The 22,839-nt window shown below is 32.8% G+C and overlaps 1 protein-coding gene across 3 annotated transcripts in view; it reads left to right on the top strand.

Moving 5' to 3' along the window:
- The first annotated feature begins 206 nt into the window (after nucleotides 1-206).
- EPHA7 (EPH receptor A7) overlaps nucleotides 207-22,839 on the top strand; it is a 168,746-nt gene continuing 146,113 nt past the window's right edge. For 2 of the 3 annotated variants that reach the window (XM_021712381.1, XM_021712382.1), the window contains exons 1-2: nucleotides 207-267; nucleotides 3,846-4,515. In XM_021712381.1, the coding sequence (XP_021568056.1) occupies nucleotides 3,912-4,515 (604 nt within the window). In that variant the 5' untranslated portion in view covers nucleotides 207-267; nucleotides 3,846-3,911. The remainder of the gene's footprint in view (nucleotides 268-3,845; nucleotides 4,516-22,839) is intronic. The other variant, XM_021712383.1, reaches the window with a different exon arrangement.

Genomic DNA, 22,839 nt, shown 5'->3' with positions numbered 1-22,839 from the left:
TAATACTAATGTCTTAACGTTTTTCGCTAAAGACAGTAGAATATATCGTATAGGTGGCTGGTCATTGTGCCATCCATTTACATAAATAACTATGTCTTATTATAAAGTAACAACCACATAAAAATTGGATTCACTTTCAGAATGTTTACGCATGGATTTAAATTTTCTATATAACATTTGGAAATACAACTTTCTTTTTCAGTATTACTACTGGATTCTAAAGCACAACAAACAGAGTTGGAATGGGTTTCCTCTCCACCCAATGGGGTAAGTGCTTTTCCTCATCAAATATTACCACTTATTTTTTAAAGTAAGAATCAAAACCTTCCCTCTGCCCCAGGAGAATTATTCACATTCTCCATATTTAATCTGTTCTAGTTCCAAATATCTTGTTCAATATTTTGTTGTGTTTAGGAGACACTGAGTTCTCAGAGCAGAGAAGGGATGCTTAGAACTTGGTGAAATGGGGCGGGGGGAAATCCCTATAACCGCAGTGTTTTGAGTTCTTGTGAGTAGAATCATACCTCAGGGTCCAGACTGTGTCAGGGTCCAGACTGTGAATGCTAACTAATTACAGGGAACACTCCTTTCACAAACTCACTTAAATCTCTTTAGTTGTTTTACACTTTTGTAGTATAATCACAAGGTAGGTTTGTGTAATTCTTTAAAACGGTATGCAATCTATTTTCCGCTATTAAAAAGTTTTAGTGGCATTCAATACATACATTACAAGGTAACTAAAAATGTTCTGTGCTCTACCTTTTGGCATAAACTTAGCTATAAAATTTTAATTTGGATTCTCCAAATTGATATCATGTGCTATCTGCTGATATTAATCAGAAGTGATGGTAGAACACGCACACATTACAGGAAAAACCTGCTATAAAAAGGGGGGAAAGTTGTCCAGTAAAAATCTATCAGAATGTAAGTAAATCCTTAAAAAACGCTGACCATTATGTTCCATATATCAAGAAGGATGTAGTACTTAAATTTAGTTCAGTATCCATGCTTCAGATCTTATCTTTAATTCTTCATTATTAAGGAAGAGGGCTTTAAGAAAGGAGAATTTATCCCATTGTTACTTAATTTTATCTTTGGCATATGAAGGAATCCGAAGTCAAAAATGTGTGAAGTATAAGAGAAGATGTAAAAACTGTAGCAGATTTTACAAAGAGAACAATGAAAGTCTGAAAGAGATTGTTAAGTATAAGAACAACATCATAAAATCAACATGTCAGGAGCTGGAAGTCAGTTTAAGAAAGCAAAATGTGAACAAATCTGTTTAAAATATTCAGACCTTTCAGTAAGTATAATTTTCAAGAGTGTGTTAGTTCATATAGTAGTTATTTGTATTGGTCACAATAAATTATGAAAAACTGACAAGTATTTTACAGATCAAATATAACAAGTACACTGAGTCTGAGTCATGTATGAATGTAATACTTTTCTTGAAAGTGAAATGGTTTCTGTGAGTAAAATAATATACATTACAGAAAGACATTTACGATAACAAATGAAACACCTTTCTTGCCAATGACAGATGTAGCCCATTTCTACCATCCATCAATTAAAACAAATAGAGATAGAAGACAGTTTTCTCTCTAAGGAGAAGTAAACTGATATATGATTGTAGTATTTCATCCATGTAATCCACAAAATGACAAATTATGTCTGTCAATATTTTTGTGGACTCAAATGGGCATTTTATCAATCCAAAATATCTTGAGTTAACAGTAAACACTAAATATCTGTAGGACTCAACATATAATATTAGAAAATAATGATCGACATCATTTTTCATATACGAAATAGACTGTTTCACATGTGACTAAATATCTAAATGAAAAGAAAATGTTACTAAGACATAAGCTTTGAGAAAATATTTTATAAGCATACGACAAAAATGCTGTGTTTGAATTAAGACATTTTTTCCCAGTGGTGCAATTTCTTACAAAGTGAAATAATAAAATGAGTTGTGTTAAATGCATTTATGTAGTCTCACTATTTATCTACACCAGTTTTCTTAAATGTTCCCCTTTGGAATAATTTTTTTAAATAGAAATTACAACTATTTGGGTTTGTAGGTAGTAAAATTGATTTTTCTTACATAGAATAAAATAATTGTCCTTCAAGATAGATAAAGGAATTCTTTGGTATATATTATTTTATAATAATTAACTTTGGTTTCTTCAAACTGGGAAATTGATAAAAAGAGCACATTTATCTTTGGAACTTTTGCTTTTTTTTGGTAGATACCATTATTAGTTTTACGTCTTATAATACTTTCTATCTAATTAAAAGACTAAAATCTACTCATCCAAATGGATAAATTTGGGTATATTTGGTCACATGCCAATCAGATTATAAGCAGCTAACTGAAACAAAGGAAAAATAAGCACACTGTTAACTAGTTACAAATGTAAGTTTTGCTAGGGAAAAATTGATTATTAAAATGGATTCTTTGCTGCATTTCAGCACCTTTGTTGATACCAGACTGTGTATAATAAAATTGTAAGAAATATTATATATCATCATACAAGAAATTTTGGATTTATAGTATATTGCTAACTTGTCAATCTTATTAATTTTCCAAGAACAAGTTTTTAAAGTAAATATTAACATTGTGTCTAGAAAATTTAATTACATTGAAATTCTCATCAAATTTTACAAATAAAAATCTTTACCCCATACTTTTAGTTTATTTTCTCATCTGCTTTTTAGAAACAATAGTTTAAGTATGCTCTGTAACTTTGTTCTTGAACACTAACACAGTTTTGGCATTTTTTTATTGGGAGAAATAAATATAAGTAGATGACAATTTCACTATTAATTCAACATAAATGTAAAGCAGGAAATTTTGAGATAGTGGTAGAAAAAGCATAAAATATTATTTTAGGCTTTTAAAGCTATTAGGTAAAACAAATTTATGGACTAATGAGTGATAGATTATTATGTATGGTTTAATTATCTTTGAAATTGTTGCAAATTCTGCCAAACGTATGTTTGCTTCTTTTCTTGGGAAAATATATAATGTGGATTTACTTATAGTATACATTATATCAGCATATAAATGGACATTTTTAAGCTTCTGACTTTTTTTGTCAGAAAGCTTATTACTAAATATTATACAGCATACTGATTTGCCATGTACATTTGATTATCCATTGAAAGCAATTTATTTATGAAAATGAATCATACTTTTATAACTATTTATTTATAGTTATGTGACTTTATATACAATATTATATATAACACTGGAATAAATTAATAGCTCTGTAAAATGTTAATTCTTGAATTTTTAAAAGATTGTAAAATGTTCTAGATTATAAATGTCAACATGCTGTTAAATGCTTTTACATTTCAGAGCTTTCTTGGCATTTTCTTCTTCTTTCTAGGTACTCTTTAGTTGTAAGTATAATATGGACTCTTAAAATGTCAATGAGTTATTAATAAATTCTGACATGCATCCATAGGTATATACTTTACCTGGTAATATAAATAATTGTGAACTTTAGTCTATAAAAAATTATAATCTCAATGGAGAACATAGACATGAGCAAACATGTAAAATGAAACGCTAATACACTTACACATAGATATTAAAGAATATGAAATATTTATTGAATGCACAAGCAGCGGAAGCAACATGTGATGATCTACCCCCAGGATGAAGCAGCACTAGGAATCTACAATCTCTGGTTTACAGTGTTTGCCTGGGTAGGAATCAACCTAATAATTTCAAAGATCTGCATTTGTGATAGATATACTTGTACTTCCGAGAGCAAAATGTTATTTTTTGCTGAATGATTGGTGACCTTTTTTTTTTTTTTTTTTAAATCTTACAGTGGGAAGAAATTAGTGGTTTGGATGAGAACTATACACCGATACGAACATACCAGGTGTGCCAGGTCATGGAGCCCAACCAAAACAACTGGCTGCGGACTAACTGGATTTCAAAAGGCAATGCACAAAGGATTTTTGTAGAATTGAAATTCACCCTGAGGGATTGTAACAGTCTTCCTGGAGTACTGGGAACTTGCAAGGAAACCTTTAATTTGTATTATTACGAAACAGACTATGACACTGGCAGGAATATAAGAGAAAACCTCTATGTAAAAATAGACACCATTGCTGCAGATGAAAGTTTTACCCAAGGTGACCTTGGTGAAAGAAAGATGAAGCTTAACACTGAGGTGAGAGAGATTGGACCTTTGTCCAAAAAGGGATTCTATCTTGCCTTTCAGGATGTAGGGGCTTGCATAGCTTTGGTTTCTGTCAAAGTATACTACAAGAAGTGCTGGTCCATTATTGAGAACTTAGCTATCTTTCCAGATACAGTGACTGGTTCAGAATTTTCCTCTTTAGTCGAGGTTCGAGGGACATGTGTCAGCAGTGCAGAGGAAGAGGCGGAAAACTCCCCCAGGATGCACTGCAGTGCAGAAGGAGAATGGTTAGTGCCCATTGGAAAATGTATCTGCAAAGCGGGCTACCAGCAAAAAGGGGACACTTGTGAACGTAAGTAATATGTGCTGTTACATTTATACTTTGTATTTTCTTCTGTGTCAGTAACTGACATTTTAAGTAATAATCATTTGAACAAGTGAATTTGCTTTATGCCAGCAGCCCAACTCAGTAAATCTTAAAGTCCCAGTTGAACTTCATGATTGCCCACAGGGGTATATGACTAAGGGTATGCAGTGGATATTGGTGATAATGTTTTTTGTTACTAAAATTGTATTTGTCCTGTGCTTTATATGGAAGTCAACAGTTGCACGTCGGGCTATGGGGTTTAAGAGAGGAGACTGAGCAGGTGGACTTTCCCCTGGGAAGACTGAGATGACATTAGTTAGGATTTAGTGAGAGGTGAATCCCTCCTATTTTTACCCCAGATTGTCTGGGCCTGTGAGTACCAGAAAATAGGAGGTTAAGAGAATTGCTAACAAGAGGTCTGCTGACAGGCAGGGAATAAACAAATACATTTACAAACTTTTAGAATGATCTCTGTAAATTCTAAAACTTAGATACAAAATCATCCAAAATCATTTACTAAATCTCTGAGGTTACTTCTGCCAAAACCGTAATTCTTTTCTGGACTAAATAATAAAATGACTGCATTTTTGTGGAAGTGGGCCAAAGTAAAGTTTTAGCTATGGTAGTACATCAGCGGGGTGTTTTCTATTTGTTTTGAACCAGTAATAGCATAAGTAGTAGTAAACTTTTTTTCTTTGTTTGTAAAACTGGATTTTTCTCTTACATAGCATTATGTGACCAAATATTTACAACTTTGCTACATGGACCTTCAAAAGGGACAGGTATTTTTCTGTTTATACATATCCTGAAAAATATCTTATAATAAAATTATGTTACCTATGCCACTTAAAAATTATGAAACAATACATTCAAAAAAATAACTTTTATATATTTTTCTACTCCAAAGCCAGAAGCCTAATTTAAATATTTGCTATTACTGGTTAAGTCAGAGGGGACTACAGCTAATAAAAATTATTATAACTAAATTTTCTTAGTAACCATGTACAGATGCTCTTCCATGTGCTTTGCATATATAAGCTTATTTAACAAGGTAGGTATCATCATTTCGATTTTACCCAATAGAAAGTTGAGCCTGTCAAGGATAAGTAGCTTGCTTGCAGTTACTTCAACAATATTTATCTTTTAGCTTAAATTCAGCCTCAGGACACTCTCACTCTAGAGCCGGAGCTTTTAGCCACAATGTTGTCCCCATTTTCATCACGTAGCAAGGAGAATTCTAGCAAATATTCTGTTTGATTGCTGAACTTAAATATCTCACTCATAGTGTTTGTGGTGTCCCGACATATTGTATATAATGATAAAATTCTCATTCTAGTAGAATATTGTAAAAAGAAATAACGATTGAAAAAACTGTTTAGGTCTGCGCTGTCCAACAGCGTAGTCAACAGCCACATGTGGGTCTTCAGGTTTTGAAAAATGGCTGTTCTGAATTGAGATGTACTGGAAGTGTACATTGCACACTGGATTTCGAAGGCATTCTGCAAAACAAAAAATAGCTAACATAAATCATTAGCAATTTTTCTTGTTTATTACCTGTTGAAATAATAGTATTTTAGGTATATTGAGTGAAACAGAGTACAATATTAAAATTAATTTCAACTGTTTCTTTTTAAATGGGGCTACTAGAAATTTTGCTCCATATGGAGCAAGTGAGTAAATATACTTTTCTGTCCTGTGTGAAAAGTTAAATACCTCATGTGGGTAGCAGCTAAGCATACAAAGTACCTATGGCCCAGCACTCAACTCTCTTCTACAGCACAGCTGACACTGTGAAGTGAACTCTGAGCAAAACAAATGGAGGTGCTGGAGGTTGAGGTCCCCTAGGCCAGTTTAGCAGCCTCTTTTTTATATCCCCTGAAGGAGTCAAACCTGTTTCCCATTGTTCTCTTCCCCCTTTCCTCACTGGCAGTATGTCTTATTGAGTAGAAAATTCTGCAGGTTCCATAGATGTGAAAAATCAAATACTGATAAGATTTGTCACTAATAGAATGATATTCCACCGGGTTAGTCTAGAAATATTCTTAGTGAACGAATCAATTCAATGAAAGGCAATGTTCCTGTTTTGTTAGTTACTTCAAAGTGCTGGTGGATTCAGCAGTAATTGTTACAAAAAATTTTAAGAAAATTATTACATTTTAGCTATAAAAGAACGATTTCAATATTATGAAGTTGTTGATCGATGTGAAAGTGGAATTTTAAAGTTTTACAAAATTAAAAATGGGAAAAAAATAAAACAAATGTATATAAAAGTATACAGTTAAATTTATCTGAGAAAAGATTAGGAAATGACATTATAGATCCTGCTCTTTTTAAGATTTTAAATATTACAATGCTTTATTGTTTCATTTAATGGAACTTAAAGCAAATTATTTTCAAATTTATTTGTTAAGAAAAGGCAAACAGGAATTGAGTTTTATCCTTTTAAGTATAGAATTTAGTTTAAAAGTAGTCATTAACCACAGTAAAAAGTTATATTCACTGTGAAGAGAAGACCCCAGATTATTTCAAATGAGCAAAATCATCTAAATTAAATGTGGTGCTGTCAAAATTACTCACGTTCATATATTTTAGTTTCAAGAATTGAAACGATATTTGAGTATCAAAATTATTGTTACCTGAAAATTATAGTAAGGTATTTAAAAATAGATAACACTACCTCACTATCATCTTCATTAATTGTACCTTGGAATAGGTAGAATTAGATATTAATAATGAGCTTATTTTTAAAAAACATGATTAAAGGAGGCAGTATGCCTCTTTAAGGATTAACTGGAAGAGTATGTGAACGTTGTTGTAAGTCAAGTACATTGTTTATGACATAACTTTCTTAATTTTTAGCCTTGGTGTTTTTGACAAGGAAATTAAAAACCTTATGTGCTTAACTATGGAACTATGTTCATTTGCAAAAACACTTTCTTCCTTGGCATGATTCCAGTGCATTGCTGCAAGAGGACTTGCCTCTGGAATCAATCCAGGCTTGCCTGTAGAGCATTCTTCCTGTTTCCTTTCAATGATCCTGTTAAGATTTTCAAAACAAATTCTGGTCCCATATTGAGGAAAACTAATGTGTTTGGAAGAGGATGCTAGTGAGTTCTTAGCCAAATAAGAGTGGTTAGTCACTTAAAGGCAAGTTTATCTGGGTCTTTTCTTGAGTGCAACCCAGTGTGAAGATAATATGAAATATGAATCACTATGAAAAATGATTACAGTTTTGATCAGTTGATGCAAAAGCTTCAGTTGATGTAAAAGCTTTTTTTATGACTGAAAAAAGTAACTCAATTTTAGTGCAACCAAATTTTTCTTAAGTCTCCTAATATATGGAGGAAACCTTCTGTCCAATTCTTAAATATAGTGTTTTTATGAAGACATCTCTTTATAGTTATTTAAAATGATATAATTTAAGTTACTTAGCATACTTTTATTGTCAGAAGCTTTTTAAAAAAAGTTTTTCAAAGTTATGTAACAACTTTGATTCAAACTAGCCAATATATCTGTTGTTAACTTCTAGTCCATAGGAACGTTATCGTTCTTTGAATTGATTAGTTCACTAAGAATATTTCTATACTTATCCAGTGGAATAGCTTTATATATAGTATAATTTTAAAAATTGAGATATTATATGTTGCATATATAAATATTTTAGAAAAGAGTAATGAAATAAAATATACAAAAAGACATTTTAAAATTTTATAACTTTTGTATAATTTCATTTCATTTAGTAAGTAGAATTATGCTTGCCAAAGTGTGGAGCTAGATATTATAACTTGGATTGGTATAAGGAATTTGTAGTTTACACTCAACTATCATGTTCGTTTTCGCATGTAAACCTCACCAAGATGTGATAAGAATTATTTCTCTCTCTCTTTTCTAACATATGAAGAAACTGAAGCTCAAAGGTATTAATAAGTAACAAAATTGGATGAGGATTCAGAAATCCTGGTTACCAATTCGTCTTTTTCTTTCCTCACTACACTTCACTACTTTCCCAGATTTGTTCTGGACTTTTCCCGGTAGGTTTTAGTTACTGAAGAACTAATGAAACTTTCTTCTAAGTAGGGTGACCATATGCCCCAAAAGCCTGGGATAAGTGTTTTGCTTATTACCACTGCGTATTTTTGCTTTCAAAGTGTTCTTTCTGATTTGGATGATAAAATATACAGTTACCCTACTTGTTAAAAATCCAAAGATGCAACTTAATTTTCATGCACATATATCAGAGCATAGAAATGTGATTTACTTGCATTATTTATATTGCTTAATTTAAATTTTCTGAAAGCAAAGATTAAATTTTTTTGACGATTTCATATAAAGAGAAATTCAAATAATCAGAGACTTACAGTTTTTATAAGGACTTTCCCTAATAGCTACTTCTTAATGTTTTCTATTAATATGTTAACAGGTCTATTATTTAATAATATATCGTTGATGTGCATATAACATATGCAACTTAATACATGAAAACATTCGTTTAATTTTATAGCATTAACAATATTCAAAATCTATTTCTTGATTCAATTTTTTTGAAAATTGTGCTTTATTTTTACAGACAAGGAGCATGTAATTTGTACCATCGAATGTTCGTATCACATGAGTCTTTAAAGTTTATACTGATTATAATCAAATACATATACAGAAGTATAAGATACACTGCTGGGTTAATAAGTCAGATGCTAGAATCACAGGGTTTTTAAATCCTGGTTCCATAACTTACCAGGTGCATAAATTAGGACAGTCTCTTTAAACCTTAATTTCCTTAAGTATAAAGTGGGCTAATAAAAATAGTACCTTCCTCATAGGTTTCTTGTCAGAATTTAATGCAATAGTACATGTAAAAGCCCTAAGAATAGTATCTGGGACATAGCAAGTAATCAATGAATGCTTTCTATTATCTTATTATTAATAATGCAACAAGGTGTTTGCTTAGTAAAGTAATCTCGTGGTAACGAATAAATGAATGTCATTCATTCATTGGCCACAAATAGTTAAATACCCTTTAAGCCAATAATCCCACCCTTGTTCATTGATCTAAGAAAGCATTTCAATAAATGAAAATAACTTTTTTCTTTGTTTGGAGATAAGGTTTCACTCTGCTGTCCAGGCCGAAGTGCAGTAGTACAATCATAGCGATTGAAGCCTCAATCACCTGAGCTCAAGAAAGCCTTAAGATTAAGCCTCCCAAGTAGCTAGGACTACAGGCGCCCATCACCACTCCCAGCTCATTTATTTTTATTTTTATTTTTCACTGAGACTGGATCTTGCTATGTTGCTCAGTCTGGTCTCAAATTCCTGGCCTCAAGCAGTCGCCTGCCTCAGCCTCCCACAGTGCTGAGATTCCAGGTGTGAGCCACTGTGCTCAGCCTAAGAAAATAATGTATATGTAATCATTTTCTCTCCAGCCATATATAATTTAAATTATTGGAAACAACCTGAATGTCCAAAGTTAAGGTGCATCACCTTGATTGAACTTAGTCCCTAAAATATCAATGATACTAGATAGGTATTTTGATTTTTTGAATTAATAACTTCAAAATAAAATGAATAAATTTTGTATGTACTGATATTTAGAATTAAGCAAAAATATACATGGAAAAAGAATACACGGGAGCACAAATATAGCAATGAATGTGTCCATGTGGTCCGATTGTAGGTGATCTTTTGCGCTCTTTATAATTTTAAAATATTTTGAACATTAACATTTATTTTTCTACAATATAATTTTATAAGTGACTTGATAGCACATACAGAGTCAAGTTGAATGTTGTCTCCAAAACATGGATTTTTAAATTCAGTTAGATTCCATATAAAAGATAGAGCTCAGGTGGTAAAGCAGTAGTAGGTGGCAAATTTGGCCTAAATGATATAAAAGGGGAGAGGTACAAAGCACTCAGTAATAACAGCTCAGTATTTGTTTAAATTAGACTCTCGAGCTCAGGAGGTTGAGGCTTCACTAGTTATGGTTGCACTACTACATACCAGCCTGGACAAAAGAGTGAGACCTTGACTCCCAAAATGAAAAAGGTTATTTTCATTTATTGAAATGCTTCAATAAGATATAATAATTCATATATGTGATATATGAAAACATCTTTTATGTAAGGCAACTGAAGCAGTGAGGGTGGTTTAAGTACTTAGCATCACAGAGAGGGGGCGATCGCTGTTTGTCCAAAGTGCCCTGGCTTCAGAATCCTTGCCCCTAACCAGGTCCCTGGGTCATATCTTTATAGATGTTCGTTTTATTTTATCCCAGTCTTTTATAAATTTAAACTTTTGGGGGGGGGGATATCTTAAAAGAGGATACAAATCTGAACATTTCCTTCATTTATGACAGTTTCAAAATATTTGTCTCCATCTTCCCTAGCATCCTGAATTTTTCACCAGCTTTGCCATTTTCTTTCCTCTGTTCCAGTTCGTTCTTCCAATGGCTATCAGAATGCACTTCATAAAGCACAACATAGTATCACTTTATTATCCAGAAAGCTTCATGCTTCTCAACAGAGAGAGGCCTCAGGAGAAACCAAACCTGCCAGCACCTTGATCTTGGACTTCAACCTCCAGAAATTTTCTCCTGAGAAAATAAAAGTTTATTTAAGGGGAAAAAAAGAAAAAAAAAGCTTCAGGCTGCTAATGACCTATAAAAATTTCCTATTTTTTAGGCTGGGATTTAAATTCCTTCATCCTAACCCTGATCTTCTTTTCTAACTTTCAGTCACATTTTTATCATAGTTGAAGACCCTGCTTTCCTCTGCCTGATATTGTTCTCTCGCTCTGCCGTAAGCATGCCTATAGATATTTCTTTGATGCCTCATTATTTAACATTTGGCCTCAAGTAAACAGAATAACAAATTAATTACTGTGCCTCTCACATTTAGCTGTTTTACATTAATCCTACACATTCTTGGAGAGGCTTCTCTTTTTTAAAATTCTCATGTTACTTACTGGCAATACCAATCTCCTGGTTCTTAAAATATCTTGCTTTTTTCTATCACTGTATCTTTTCTTATGATCTCCGTGCTGTTTAAATTCTTTCTTTCCTTAAAATTTCAAATTAAAGTCACTTATATCATATTAGATGATATATCCTTTTTTTTTATTTTATTTTTTAGAGAGACTGGGGTCTTGCTATGTTGCCCAGGCTGGAGTACAGTGGCTACTCAGAGTTGTGATCATAGCAGATCATAGCACACTATAGCCTCCGACTCTTGGCCTCAAGTGATTCTCCTTGCCTCAATCTCCCGAGTAGCCAGGAGTACAGACTTGCACCATCATACCAGGTTTCTCCTTTTGAGTACTTATCCTTTGCCCTTTTCCTAGGGGAATGATTGTATGCTATCTGCTTTTATTCATTACTTGGTATTTTCCTCTTACAGCTTTTACGTTTTCTTAACACTCAAACCTTACCATTTTTACTACCCACCATTGTACCTATGACAGTTTCCTGCACCCCCTGAGTCCAGTAAATATGTATCAGATTTCTTAAGGATATACCTATAAACTCCCCTCTGACAAGGTAAATATTTTCTTTCTTAGAATTCATATCACTATTTAATTGCCTGGTGTTTATGGCTAGTGTCTATGAATAGTTTGAAACTTTGTGAGCACAAGCACCCTTAATTCTATTACATTTTTCTCCTTGTGAATAGCAGGATGACATGATAACAATTAGCAAGCGTGAACAAGATGTTGCCCCAGACCTGAGGCATTTCTGTAAAAAATAATATAACTCTATTTGTTCGTTGTCACATTACCACTCTCTGTCATTGTCTTTGTGTGTCCTTTTTTTTTTTTCCAGTCTCTTTCTCCTTCCTCTAGTGAAATGAAAGGCATTTCACCCACTTTTCCACTAGCTAGGTCTTGAGAAACAGATCTAAGAGCCAGACAGTGTTTTCTAAATTAAAGCGATCTTGAGGTGTGTTTATGTTTTATCTTGTATGGGAAAGTGACTTTTGTTATACGAGTATTATTTTGCTTCCAAATTATATATTATAAATATTCATTTGAATTGCAAAACAAAAAAAGACAGAAAGAAATGAAACATGGACGTCAGCGCCTAAGATCAAAATGCACTCCATTCTGTACATGGGAAATTGAATATCCGTATTATGTCAAAAAAGTATTTCTCCTGTATGAGTTCTATGAATGCATATTACCTTTATAATTTTTATGCTTCTTATTAAATTAATCACAATCAGAAGCCTAAATAACTGTTTTAAAATCTTTTTAATAGGTTATGTACATACGTCTGGAACAAGGATCATCCCTGCGACCCAGTTCCATAGTTTATTTTCCCAAGTCCAGCTCACTTTACCAGTTTCTTGTGTACTTTGCAGAGATAACTGCAAATATTTTCTTTAAAAATATGGAGAAATATCACTGTGGCACTTAAAATTAGAATCCTATCACAATTTCCTATGAGAACATTGTGGACTTCCTGTGAAATTGTATTTCTTTACACTCGTCTGTAGTTATCTTTGTAGGTACCCACAGTGTATTGAACATGGTACTTACTCAGTAAACGAAGAAAGAGGTGATGTAAGGGAGGAGAAAATAAGGAAAGATGGAAGAAAATATGAAATTAGTGTGTTTGATTAAGATTTCTGTGTTTGTAAGCTTAGTGTGTGTGATTTTAGAGCATTTCTAATGAACTTATCATTGGCAAGTATATGGTCACTCTTTTATTTTTGTGGTGGATATTTACATTGGCATCAATTTCTGGCATGCAATGCTGTCATACAAATCAATGATGCCTTCAAATTTTGTACTTTTATCTTTTTATAGTTATAGCCGTTTTCTCTAAGATAATTATCAACTTATGTGTGAACTATTTTATTCATGGCAGTATAGTATATAACATCGTTATTTCGTGCAAATTATGTTATTTTCATGGACGATATCTGGCACAGCTATATATTTGAGACTTTTCTCTGTGTGCTAGAAAATGTGATGTATGATTCAAAGAAGAAAATTCCAGAAAATCTTTTTATTTCAATTTTCCTCACATTTAAGTAACTTTAACTTACTTCATCCCCTACAAAATGTCTCACATATTTAGTTTTGTAATCTTCATTAGGATATTCATGTAAGGCTAATACGTGAAAAGCAGGTCCCATGCGCATATAATTGGTATTTTTATTCGTTCATTCATTTTTTATTTTTTTGAGTCAGAGTCTCACTCTGTCGACCAGGCTGGGGTGCAGTGGCACACTCACAGCCGCCACAGCCTCAACCTGCTGGGCTCAGGCGATCCTTCCAAGTAGCTGGAACCACAAGCATGTGCCATGATGCCCAGCTAACTTTTTTATTTATTGTAGAGACGAGTTCTCACCAAGTTGCCCAGGCTGGTAGAAACCCTGGACTCAGGCAATCCTTTCACCTCTGCCTCCCAAAGTGCTGGGATTACAGGTGTGTGTCACCACCCCGGTAATTTTTGGTTTTTAATCTGATAGCAAAAACAGTCACATTAATGTTATATTTTGTTTTCTACTTGTGTTATACACTTCATTAAAAGTTATAGAAACTGCATGTGTATGTTACAGTATCAATCCCAAATAACAGCATTTCCTGTGAATCCAGAGTAATACATATGTCACTTGAAATAAATATGCTTTATTTCCCTCACGTTTTGTGTTACTGTGAAGAAGTATAGAAGTTTGTTTTTATTTATTTATTTATTTTTGAGTTGGAGTCTCACTCTGTCGCCCAGACTGGAGTGCAGTGGCCGCTCCCGGCCACCGCAGCCTCGACCTGCTGGGCTCAGGCGATCCTTCCCACCTCAGCCTTCCGAGTAGCCGGAATTACAGGCATGCGCTACCACGCCCGGCTGATTTTTTGATTTATTGTAGAGATGAGGTCTCGCTGCCCAGGTGGGCCTCGAACCTGCGAGCTCAGTCAATCCACTCACCTCAGCCTCTCAAAGGCGCGGGATTACAGGCTGAGCCACCGAGCCCGGCTAGAAGTTTATTATTTAGCTTACTTTGTTTGGTTCAGTATCAATGAATGATATAAATATTACACAAAGAAACTCAGGGAAAGACATTCTGGAGGGTTTGAAAGTTTTGTAATGATTTTTTATGGTGTGTATTTTGAATTTTTTCTTCTGATTTATTCACTGAAATTATTTCCTGTTGATGATTGTTATCTCTTTCCCCCAATGTATCAAAAAATCAGATGGCTTTGAAAGGACGTGTTACTGTGTTTTATATTTTGGTTATTGCGTCACCCAATTAACACCTAGTTTAGTCCCTTGCCTGTGGTGGTGTTAGCCTCAGACCCACTCTGAAACCGTTAACACTGAATTACAGCATTATACAGAAAATCTAGATCTGGAGAAAGGAACACCGTGATGCTTTTATTGATAAAGGGTGATATCAACTGAATATGATATTAGCCACATATCATATACTTACAATTTAAGTTGAATAGTCAGCAATCTGTTATATTAATGACAGCATTTCTTGAAAATCCAGAGTATCTGGGTATCCTACTTTACTTAAGAAATCATTCTTTCTAAAAAAGTTAGAGTAGGAAAGGGATTAGGCTGGGAATGGATAGGTATGGAGGGACAGAATATAATTAAGAATATTTTTATATTGGAAATCACTTGATAATAATAATAGTGTATCCAGAGAAAGATAAATGGAAGATTAGTAAGTTCACTGTACTGTACTATACTTCTCAGTAATTATATGTTCTCTTTTTATTTTAATAGTAAATTTACTCTTTTTTTTTTAGCTAAATTAGGCCCCATGTAGACAATGATACCAAATGACATTAACTTACCTAATGACACCTTCACCAACAGGAAAAAACATAAGTCAACATAATGGAGCAAGAAAACAAAATTTCTTTTTCTTCTTGAGCCGTTTCAACATTCTAAGATACCATGCAATAATCCCTTAATTTATGAGTGCTGAATAGTTAAGAATAGTTCCATTCTATGGAATTCTCAATTCACAGTTGTAAAGAGACTGAAAACGCCTATAGAATATTCTTGAATTATTGCATATTTAAAAAAATAATAAAACAAAATAAAGTTACCTCGGTAACATCTTTACATATTGCTTCACAAAGCAAAAAATACATAAAGAAACCTTTCTTTCTCTTCAGTTATATGTTCAGGTTTCTTCTATCAAATGAAATGCTTGAAGGCAATTATTTATGTCTAGAGAGAAGAGAATGTAAATTTTACTTTTTTTTTTTACCATACTCTAATTTTCTGTAATATTCCAGAGCACAAGAAGGTGAATTTTAACAGTTTGCATATGTTTTGGATATTGTGACTATTGTATGTAAATATATTTTAAAATGAGAACAGTGGGAATCTCTTACGTTGTCAGAAACCTAGCATTTTGGCAGAAGCAGAAGTTTTGCTATTTGACCGTGTGTTTCTGACTAGATCTTCTCTGAGAAACTTTCAGTTTTTTCGCCACTGCAACGGAAGAGGGGGTATCAGCCTTCTGCAAAATCTATTTCTCGGAACGGACTTTTAAAATTAACACGTTTGTGTTAATCAGGCTGTGACCTAGAGCTGGGAAGAACTTTCAGCTCTGGGTTTATGATGAGACAGAATGATAGTTTGCAAAAGAAAACTGACATGCACTTTTTAAGTTTACTATTTAGTCCATGCTTCTTACTGTGTCTTTTTATTCTGCACAAACCTTATGTACGCAAGAATTGTTTTTCAGGGTTGAGCATCTTGGTTTGATCATTTGCCCCCTTTGTAAATTTTTCCAATGAGACAGCATTGCTACTCACTTCAGATTCAAACAGCTCTCTCAATGATTCCAAGTTATTTACCAGGCTATCACTGTATATGTATTCCTCCACCTTTCTAATACACCTCATCTTTCATTATTGTAAAGCGGATATTCTTTTTCATCCCTGCTCCCTGTTGTTTTTTATTGTCGTTGTTTGTTTTCCTTCTACATATTCTCTTAGAATTTGCCATTACTTTTTTATTTATCTTTCAGGAAATGCTACACTATTCTTTGGCTTAAAACTTTCAAAACATATCTTCCCGTTTATTCAGTGGATTAAAATAGTGAAAGTATATCTTCCTCTGTTGTCTTTATTTATTGAAATATGAGTACATAGGTGGCAACATTTTGCCCTTATATCTTCCTTACGTGACAGTGATTTTACAACTAAGCATTAAGCATATTAATAGTCAAATAATAAAATAATTGAATTTGTTAATAACTGTTATCATTATTGCAAAGTTTATGTATGAGGATGGCATATCTCTCAGTACTGCGATACACTGCTCTGTGTTTCTAGTAAAATTCTCAATTAGATATACCAAGAAATTTAGTTTTACCTCTTCGATCGTTGATATTGCTCATTATTTGCAAAAACATATAAATAAAACTTAGAAAAGAGTTTAATAATGGAAGGGTAAAATGGTAAATTTTAAATTAAAACTTTATATTCATAATACTATATGGCAAAACTTTCATAATTTGAATTCTGGCTTGTTTTTATATTACTAAGAAAATTAATCACACTTTGATCAATGCTGAAGGATATAATCCCTTTTTTAACATTTGGACCGTGTATAATTCCAGAATTATTATTGTTAGTCAGTACCTAAAAGGAATTTAGTCAAGATGTATATATAAGAGTGCCTAATCAAATTAAAATTCTGAATTATTTTTTCTAAATACTGTAACAGTTATGGTATGCTTAAATCTGAGAAAGATAAATGGAGACTAACGAATGAAAATGTAAAAACTATATTAATAGTGTTTTGCTGCCAGTAAGACACATTAAGCGTAAGTAGGTAAGAGGGAACAAGGTTAGAATACTGACACAACTTCTTCTAATCTTTAGTTTTTAAGGATTTTCTGTCATTATATACTCTGTTGCAAAGACAACAAACTACAAGTTAGGTCTGTAAAAGTGCATAAATATTCAGGAGTCTGTGAATACAGCTCATTTAAGCTTATATGATACAAGCTGAGACAAGGTTGACTTGTTGAAAAACAAAACACTGATGTATTCCAGAATTCACATTAAGCAACAATTTCATATGGCAGCCACTTTTTTCTTTAACTGCTTCCTAAAGTATAAGATGGAAAAAAAAAGACAAAAACAAAAACAAAACCCAACTCTGCTTTTGCATATACAGTTTATCTACACAGAAAACAATATACGTTTTATTCATGTGAACCTAAAGGACATGGTTATTTATTATTCATTAATGTCAACAGATAACTGACTGTCACTTGTCATTCAGAGTGGAGTCTGAAAGAATGTTGACATTGATTGACGGACATACTCATGAGAATATTCATAGGTAAGTTGAACACATAAAACATCCTGGACCCAACTTTGGGGGTGAGGAATCTTCTTTGGGGGTGAGGAATCTTCTTGCTATTTTTCTTTGTTCTTAAAAAATATTGCATTTTATCAGAACTCATTTGATTCTTAAAATTAATTTTAGATTTATAGCACCATAGTAATCAAATAAGAGAAATTACTGATTTGATAAAAAATAAAAATCAGGTTTCTGTTGCCTTTGGCATACATATTAGTGGAAGAATTTTGATTTTATTCCCTCTGTTTTATAGAGGGAAATTTTTAAACAAAGTTAATAATTGCTTTGCATATACATATCTGCCATTATTGGAATTTTTCCTAAGGAAATACTATTTACTTGAGAGAATAAAAAGCAATAATAATTGATGTATAGAATATGACATTAAAAAAAGGAGCTACATTCTTGCGTTTCTTTTTGAATAACTGTCAGTATTGTATTTTTTAGAGAATCATGAGCCCAACTCAATTACTATGCTAAATTTAATGATAGTTATTAATGATATATCTAGAAAAAATGTGTTTGGCTGCAGAAATTTTAATTGATAGTTGCTTTCAACTATAGCTTGTTAATTTTCTCAATTTGAATGAAACCAGTGACATTAAAATATGCAGAATTTCAGAATCTTTTAATATAGACCTAATACTGTTTCTTATTTCTGAATACAGGAAAATAATCATGTTGTATTGTCACTGCAGTCCAACAAAAGGGTTAACATAATCCTTATCTTCATTTTTAGTGAAATCTTTTATTTTTCATTCCCTCTTTTATACTGGGGATTGGTATATTTTGTGTGTATATAATATGCACATATATGCATGCACACATGTACACATATGTATTTTTTGGCCAACTCTGCAATTCCAGATGAGAAAATATATTACATTATATTTTTCATGGAATACGTAATGTTGATAGTTATGTATTATAATATTTTAGAGATTCTGAGTTATGTCTATAAATACTCAAAATAGTCATTTTAAAAAATGTTACATGTAAATAAATTTGTAAGAACTTAAAAAATCATTTTAGCACTTGCATTTTTGAACATTGGGATTTGAAGTTATGTAATTTCTTCACATTATTTGAATACCAATATCAAATTTCTAGCATACTAAAATAGCTCACAGCCAGGGTCTCAAAGCAGCAGGCAATGTATTACATTATGATAGCATCTCTGTTAGATGTTAAAAAATTGTGTGTGCTTTTTTCAAAGTAGCCATTTGTCACATGGTCAACCAGTAGTAAAAAGCAAAACAGAGTTCTGAAGTTTATATAGAATTTTTTCAGGTACATACAATTTAAAATATAAAATGTTTTAAAATATAGTTGTCATATAAAATGTTATATAAAATGTAGTTATATAAAATGATTGGAAAAGCACATTTTCCCTACCTACTGAATAGTTCCACATAATAGTTATTTTCATATTAATTAGGCATCAACATGACATGAGATTTTGATTTTTCACTTAGAAATATACGATAAGATTATCTAAGGGTTAATTTTGAGAGATAAATGACATATCACTTTCATTAAAATGACATCGGAAAACTGAGATAAATAGTTCAGCATTTTCTGTGCTGATATGATGTTTGCGTGTCTGATTGCATCCTTTCCAATAGTCAGCAGAGATGCAATTACAAAAAAAGACATCTGTGCCAAGGTTTAGCTAGCCAAAAAGGGCATGCTCCTGTGTTTAAAAGGTAGAGAATCCAATCGATGAAAATGTCTGGACCTGTTAGCACCAATAAAGCTGAAGGCCACTGGGAAGCTCGGAGAGGGTCTTTTGTTGTAGAGATAGAAAGAGACCCAACTATGACACTTTCAGGGGAGCAGGGTCAGCAAGGAAGATCATCCATCTTCTTCAGTGGCAGCTTTCTGTCAGATTCTAACCCTGTTCAGTGAAGGAACTAAGCCTCTTCTGTTGACACCAACCAATTCTCAGCCAAGTGTAAATGAAGCTAATATTCACTGACCTTATGCATAGCAAATGAAGCCCTGTGTGTCATTTGAGAAATAATGTTATCTGACACTTCAAAAAGTGAGTGATGGACAGTGTGTGTGTGTGTGTGTGTGTGTGTGTGTGTGTGTGTGTGAAATAAGTAAAGATAGGTCCCTTCACCACTCCTTATGATTTTCACAATAACAACAGATTTTCCTTTTTGACACAGATTTAACTTTGTATTATTTTCATTTACATGTCATGACATTTTACGTGCAGAGTTGGACTGTGCTGCAAAACAAGCTCTTGTTTGGTTTCCTTCTGTCTCTAAATGCAGTGCCTAGTCACAGAAAGAGAAGATTCACTTTCTGCTTATAAAAGCTACAAATTTCAAAGACAATTCTGAGTTACTAGTTCACATTCAAAACATAATGAAGCTGAATATATTTCTTTATGATTACAAAAATATATTTGTCTCATTAAAGAGCAAGACAGAAAGGCTGTATTTTTTAAAGCCATTTTTAAAGCATTGTCTAAAAGCTCCTTTTCTTTCTAATGAGTAATGTCTGTTACAGTCTAATAGTCTTTCTTACTCTCTAAAGATGTTCATATTTTGCTTACCGAGGTTACATTTGAAATTGTATTTTGTACATTTCTTATTCTGAAGAGTTTTCCATAGCATTTTTTAAAATTCTCACAAAAATAAGAGCTAAAATGTTCCAGAGCTCATAAATATCCATTACATAAACAATATTAAGTAGCTGCTGTGTTTTGTAAGTTAAACGTTAACAAAAAATTTAAAAATTGTTGTGATGAATATAAAATAATAACTTTAAATGACATACGAAATTAAGGATTTAAGGAAAAGATAAGTTAAAACATAACCTTGGTTTTTCAAACAGTTTCCTGGAAGGTGATTATCTGACATGGTAGATTTCATGAGAATCACCAGGACAGATCTGCATCTAATTGACATCAATCATGTTTGAGCTGAAAATAAACAGTTGTAAAATTTTTGGAATCTGTGTATTGATTTTTGTTCACCTCATCAGTCTTGTTTATTTGTACTTATTAAAGGAGTGAACATGTTTTTTGTTTTACCAAACTTAAAAAGACAGCATCTGATTAGTAAGATAGTCTCTTCTTAGTTCTTTTTTGACAAGTAACTAAAATCAGATGAGATTGTACATAGTTTCCTCCTGGCAGTGTTCCTGAACCTAATCATACAAAGACACTAAACATGTGTTTAGTCAGTTCTTCTTATTTTCTCCCCCACATTTGTCTAAATCTAAGCACCCTTCTAAGCAAAATGATGCTCAGAAACCAAAGATAAATTGTCTGTGTTGATGGTAACTTCACCAACTTCTGACATCTCTCTTTTTCTCTCATCAGTTGTTTATCCTCTGCAGGTTTTAACTTTGACTTTTATAAAAAGGCAAATATTAGAGTTGTAGCTTTGTTTATAAATTATATGCAATATCAGCACATATGCATATTAAATTCAGTCAGGGAAGGAATTTCTTTTTGAAGTAGTACCCTGACAAAGAATAACTTGATATGTTTTGCTGTTGTTAGTGGTGGTTTTTGGTGGTTATGACGGTGACTAAGTTGAACTAATTTTCAAATCTTTTGAACTGCAATAGTTTTTCCAAAAAGACTTCAAGATAAATCCAGTGGTCACAAATACGTGCAAACATGTACACTCCAGAAATGACAGGAGCCTCCTATTATGGAGATAATTTTGTGTAAGTGATCTACACAGTCTAGTCTAACTCTCCTCATAAAAATTTATGAAAAAGCTGTCTGGAGGACGGATTTAATTTTTCATGCCTTTTTGCATTACTTTGTCATGTGTTTTCTTGAATTTTTTTTCAGAAACCTCATTAAAGAGTTTTTATAAAAGAGAGGAAAAAAGGAAGAATTGGTTAAAAGGCTGTGGATTTTGCTTCATGGAATCACTGGTTAATGAATTTAGCCAGGTGTTTGAACCTAAATTGAAGAGGCCAATTGTACTTTATGATCTGCAGAAGTCATATTATTAGTAACACTGAGGTTTGGAAACCAAGGTGGCATTTCATGCTGCTGAGTTTCAGCCCCTTTACCCTGAGAGCGTATCGAGTTCAGTCCAGTTTAGTCCTGCTAACCCAGTTCAGGGTTTTTTATATGCAAATCAGTTTGTTATGGTGTCATAAAGTCTTCCGGTAACTTTCTTAAATTATTCCTTGTTGAATCATTTGAACCAGTGGTGTCGTCTCACAGGACCTCTCGGTTTATTCTTAGAGGCATTGTGTGGATGGAAGGTACTAAATATCATTCATGTACAGATTTCATAATCCTAATTGAGCGACATTACCCAAGATTATATTATGTACTAGAGTCATATAAAATGCTAATTTATATTTCTGATTTTTAGGAGTCAAACAATGCCTGAAGTTGCTGGGATTCCCAGAGAAGCCATAGTAGCTGAGGGCTATGGTTTGAGAAAAGATGCCTAACTAAATTGCCTCAGTTCCATATGAATTGTGATTTGCTGGAACAGGTCTTAAAATGAATTTCAAAGATCTTTAAATTCAGTCACACTGTAGAATCAAAGCACCCTTATTCAGAGTTGATTCCAATTATTGCCATATATGATTATTGAGTTAAATGAGGTATTTTTTCCTAACTAGTGTTAGTTTCATGATGCTGTGTAAAGTAACATATTTCTATAATTTATGTAAATGTTAAACAATTACTTCCAATAAAGAATTTGTTTCCATTTATTGTCAAAGAAAAATGGAAACATAAGTAAATTCATTCTTAATTTTACCTTTTATGTTTTTATTTTAAAGCCTTCACCTGGGAGATATCAAAATAGATGTTATGTTTATTGGGTTTTTTTTTTTGTATGTTTGTTTGTTTATTTTGAGTTGGAGTCTCACTCTGTCGCCCAGACTGGAGTGCAGTGGCCGCTCCCGGCCACCGCAGCCTCGACCTGCTGGGCTCCGGAGATCCTTCCGCCTCAGCCTTCCGAGTAGCCGGAATTACAGAA

This window comes from Carlito syrichta, unplaced genomic scaffold, assembly GCF_000164805.1.
Source record: "Carlito syrichta isolate Samal-C Ts95f unplaced genomic scaffold, Tarsius_syrichta-2.0.1 Scaffold303225, whole genome shotgun sequence".
NCBI classification, from domain to species: Eukaryota; Metazoa; Chordata; class Mammalia; order Primates; family Tarsiidae; genus Carlito; species Carlito syrichta.
This window is presented reverse-complemented; position numbering and strand designations above follow the sequence as displayed.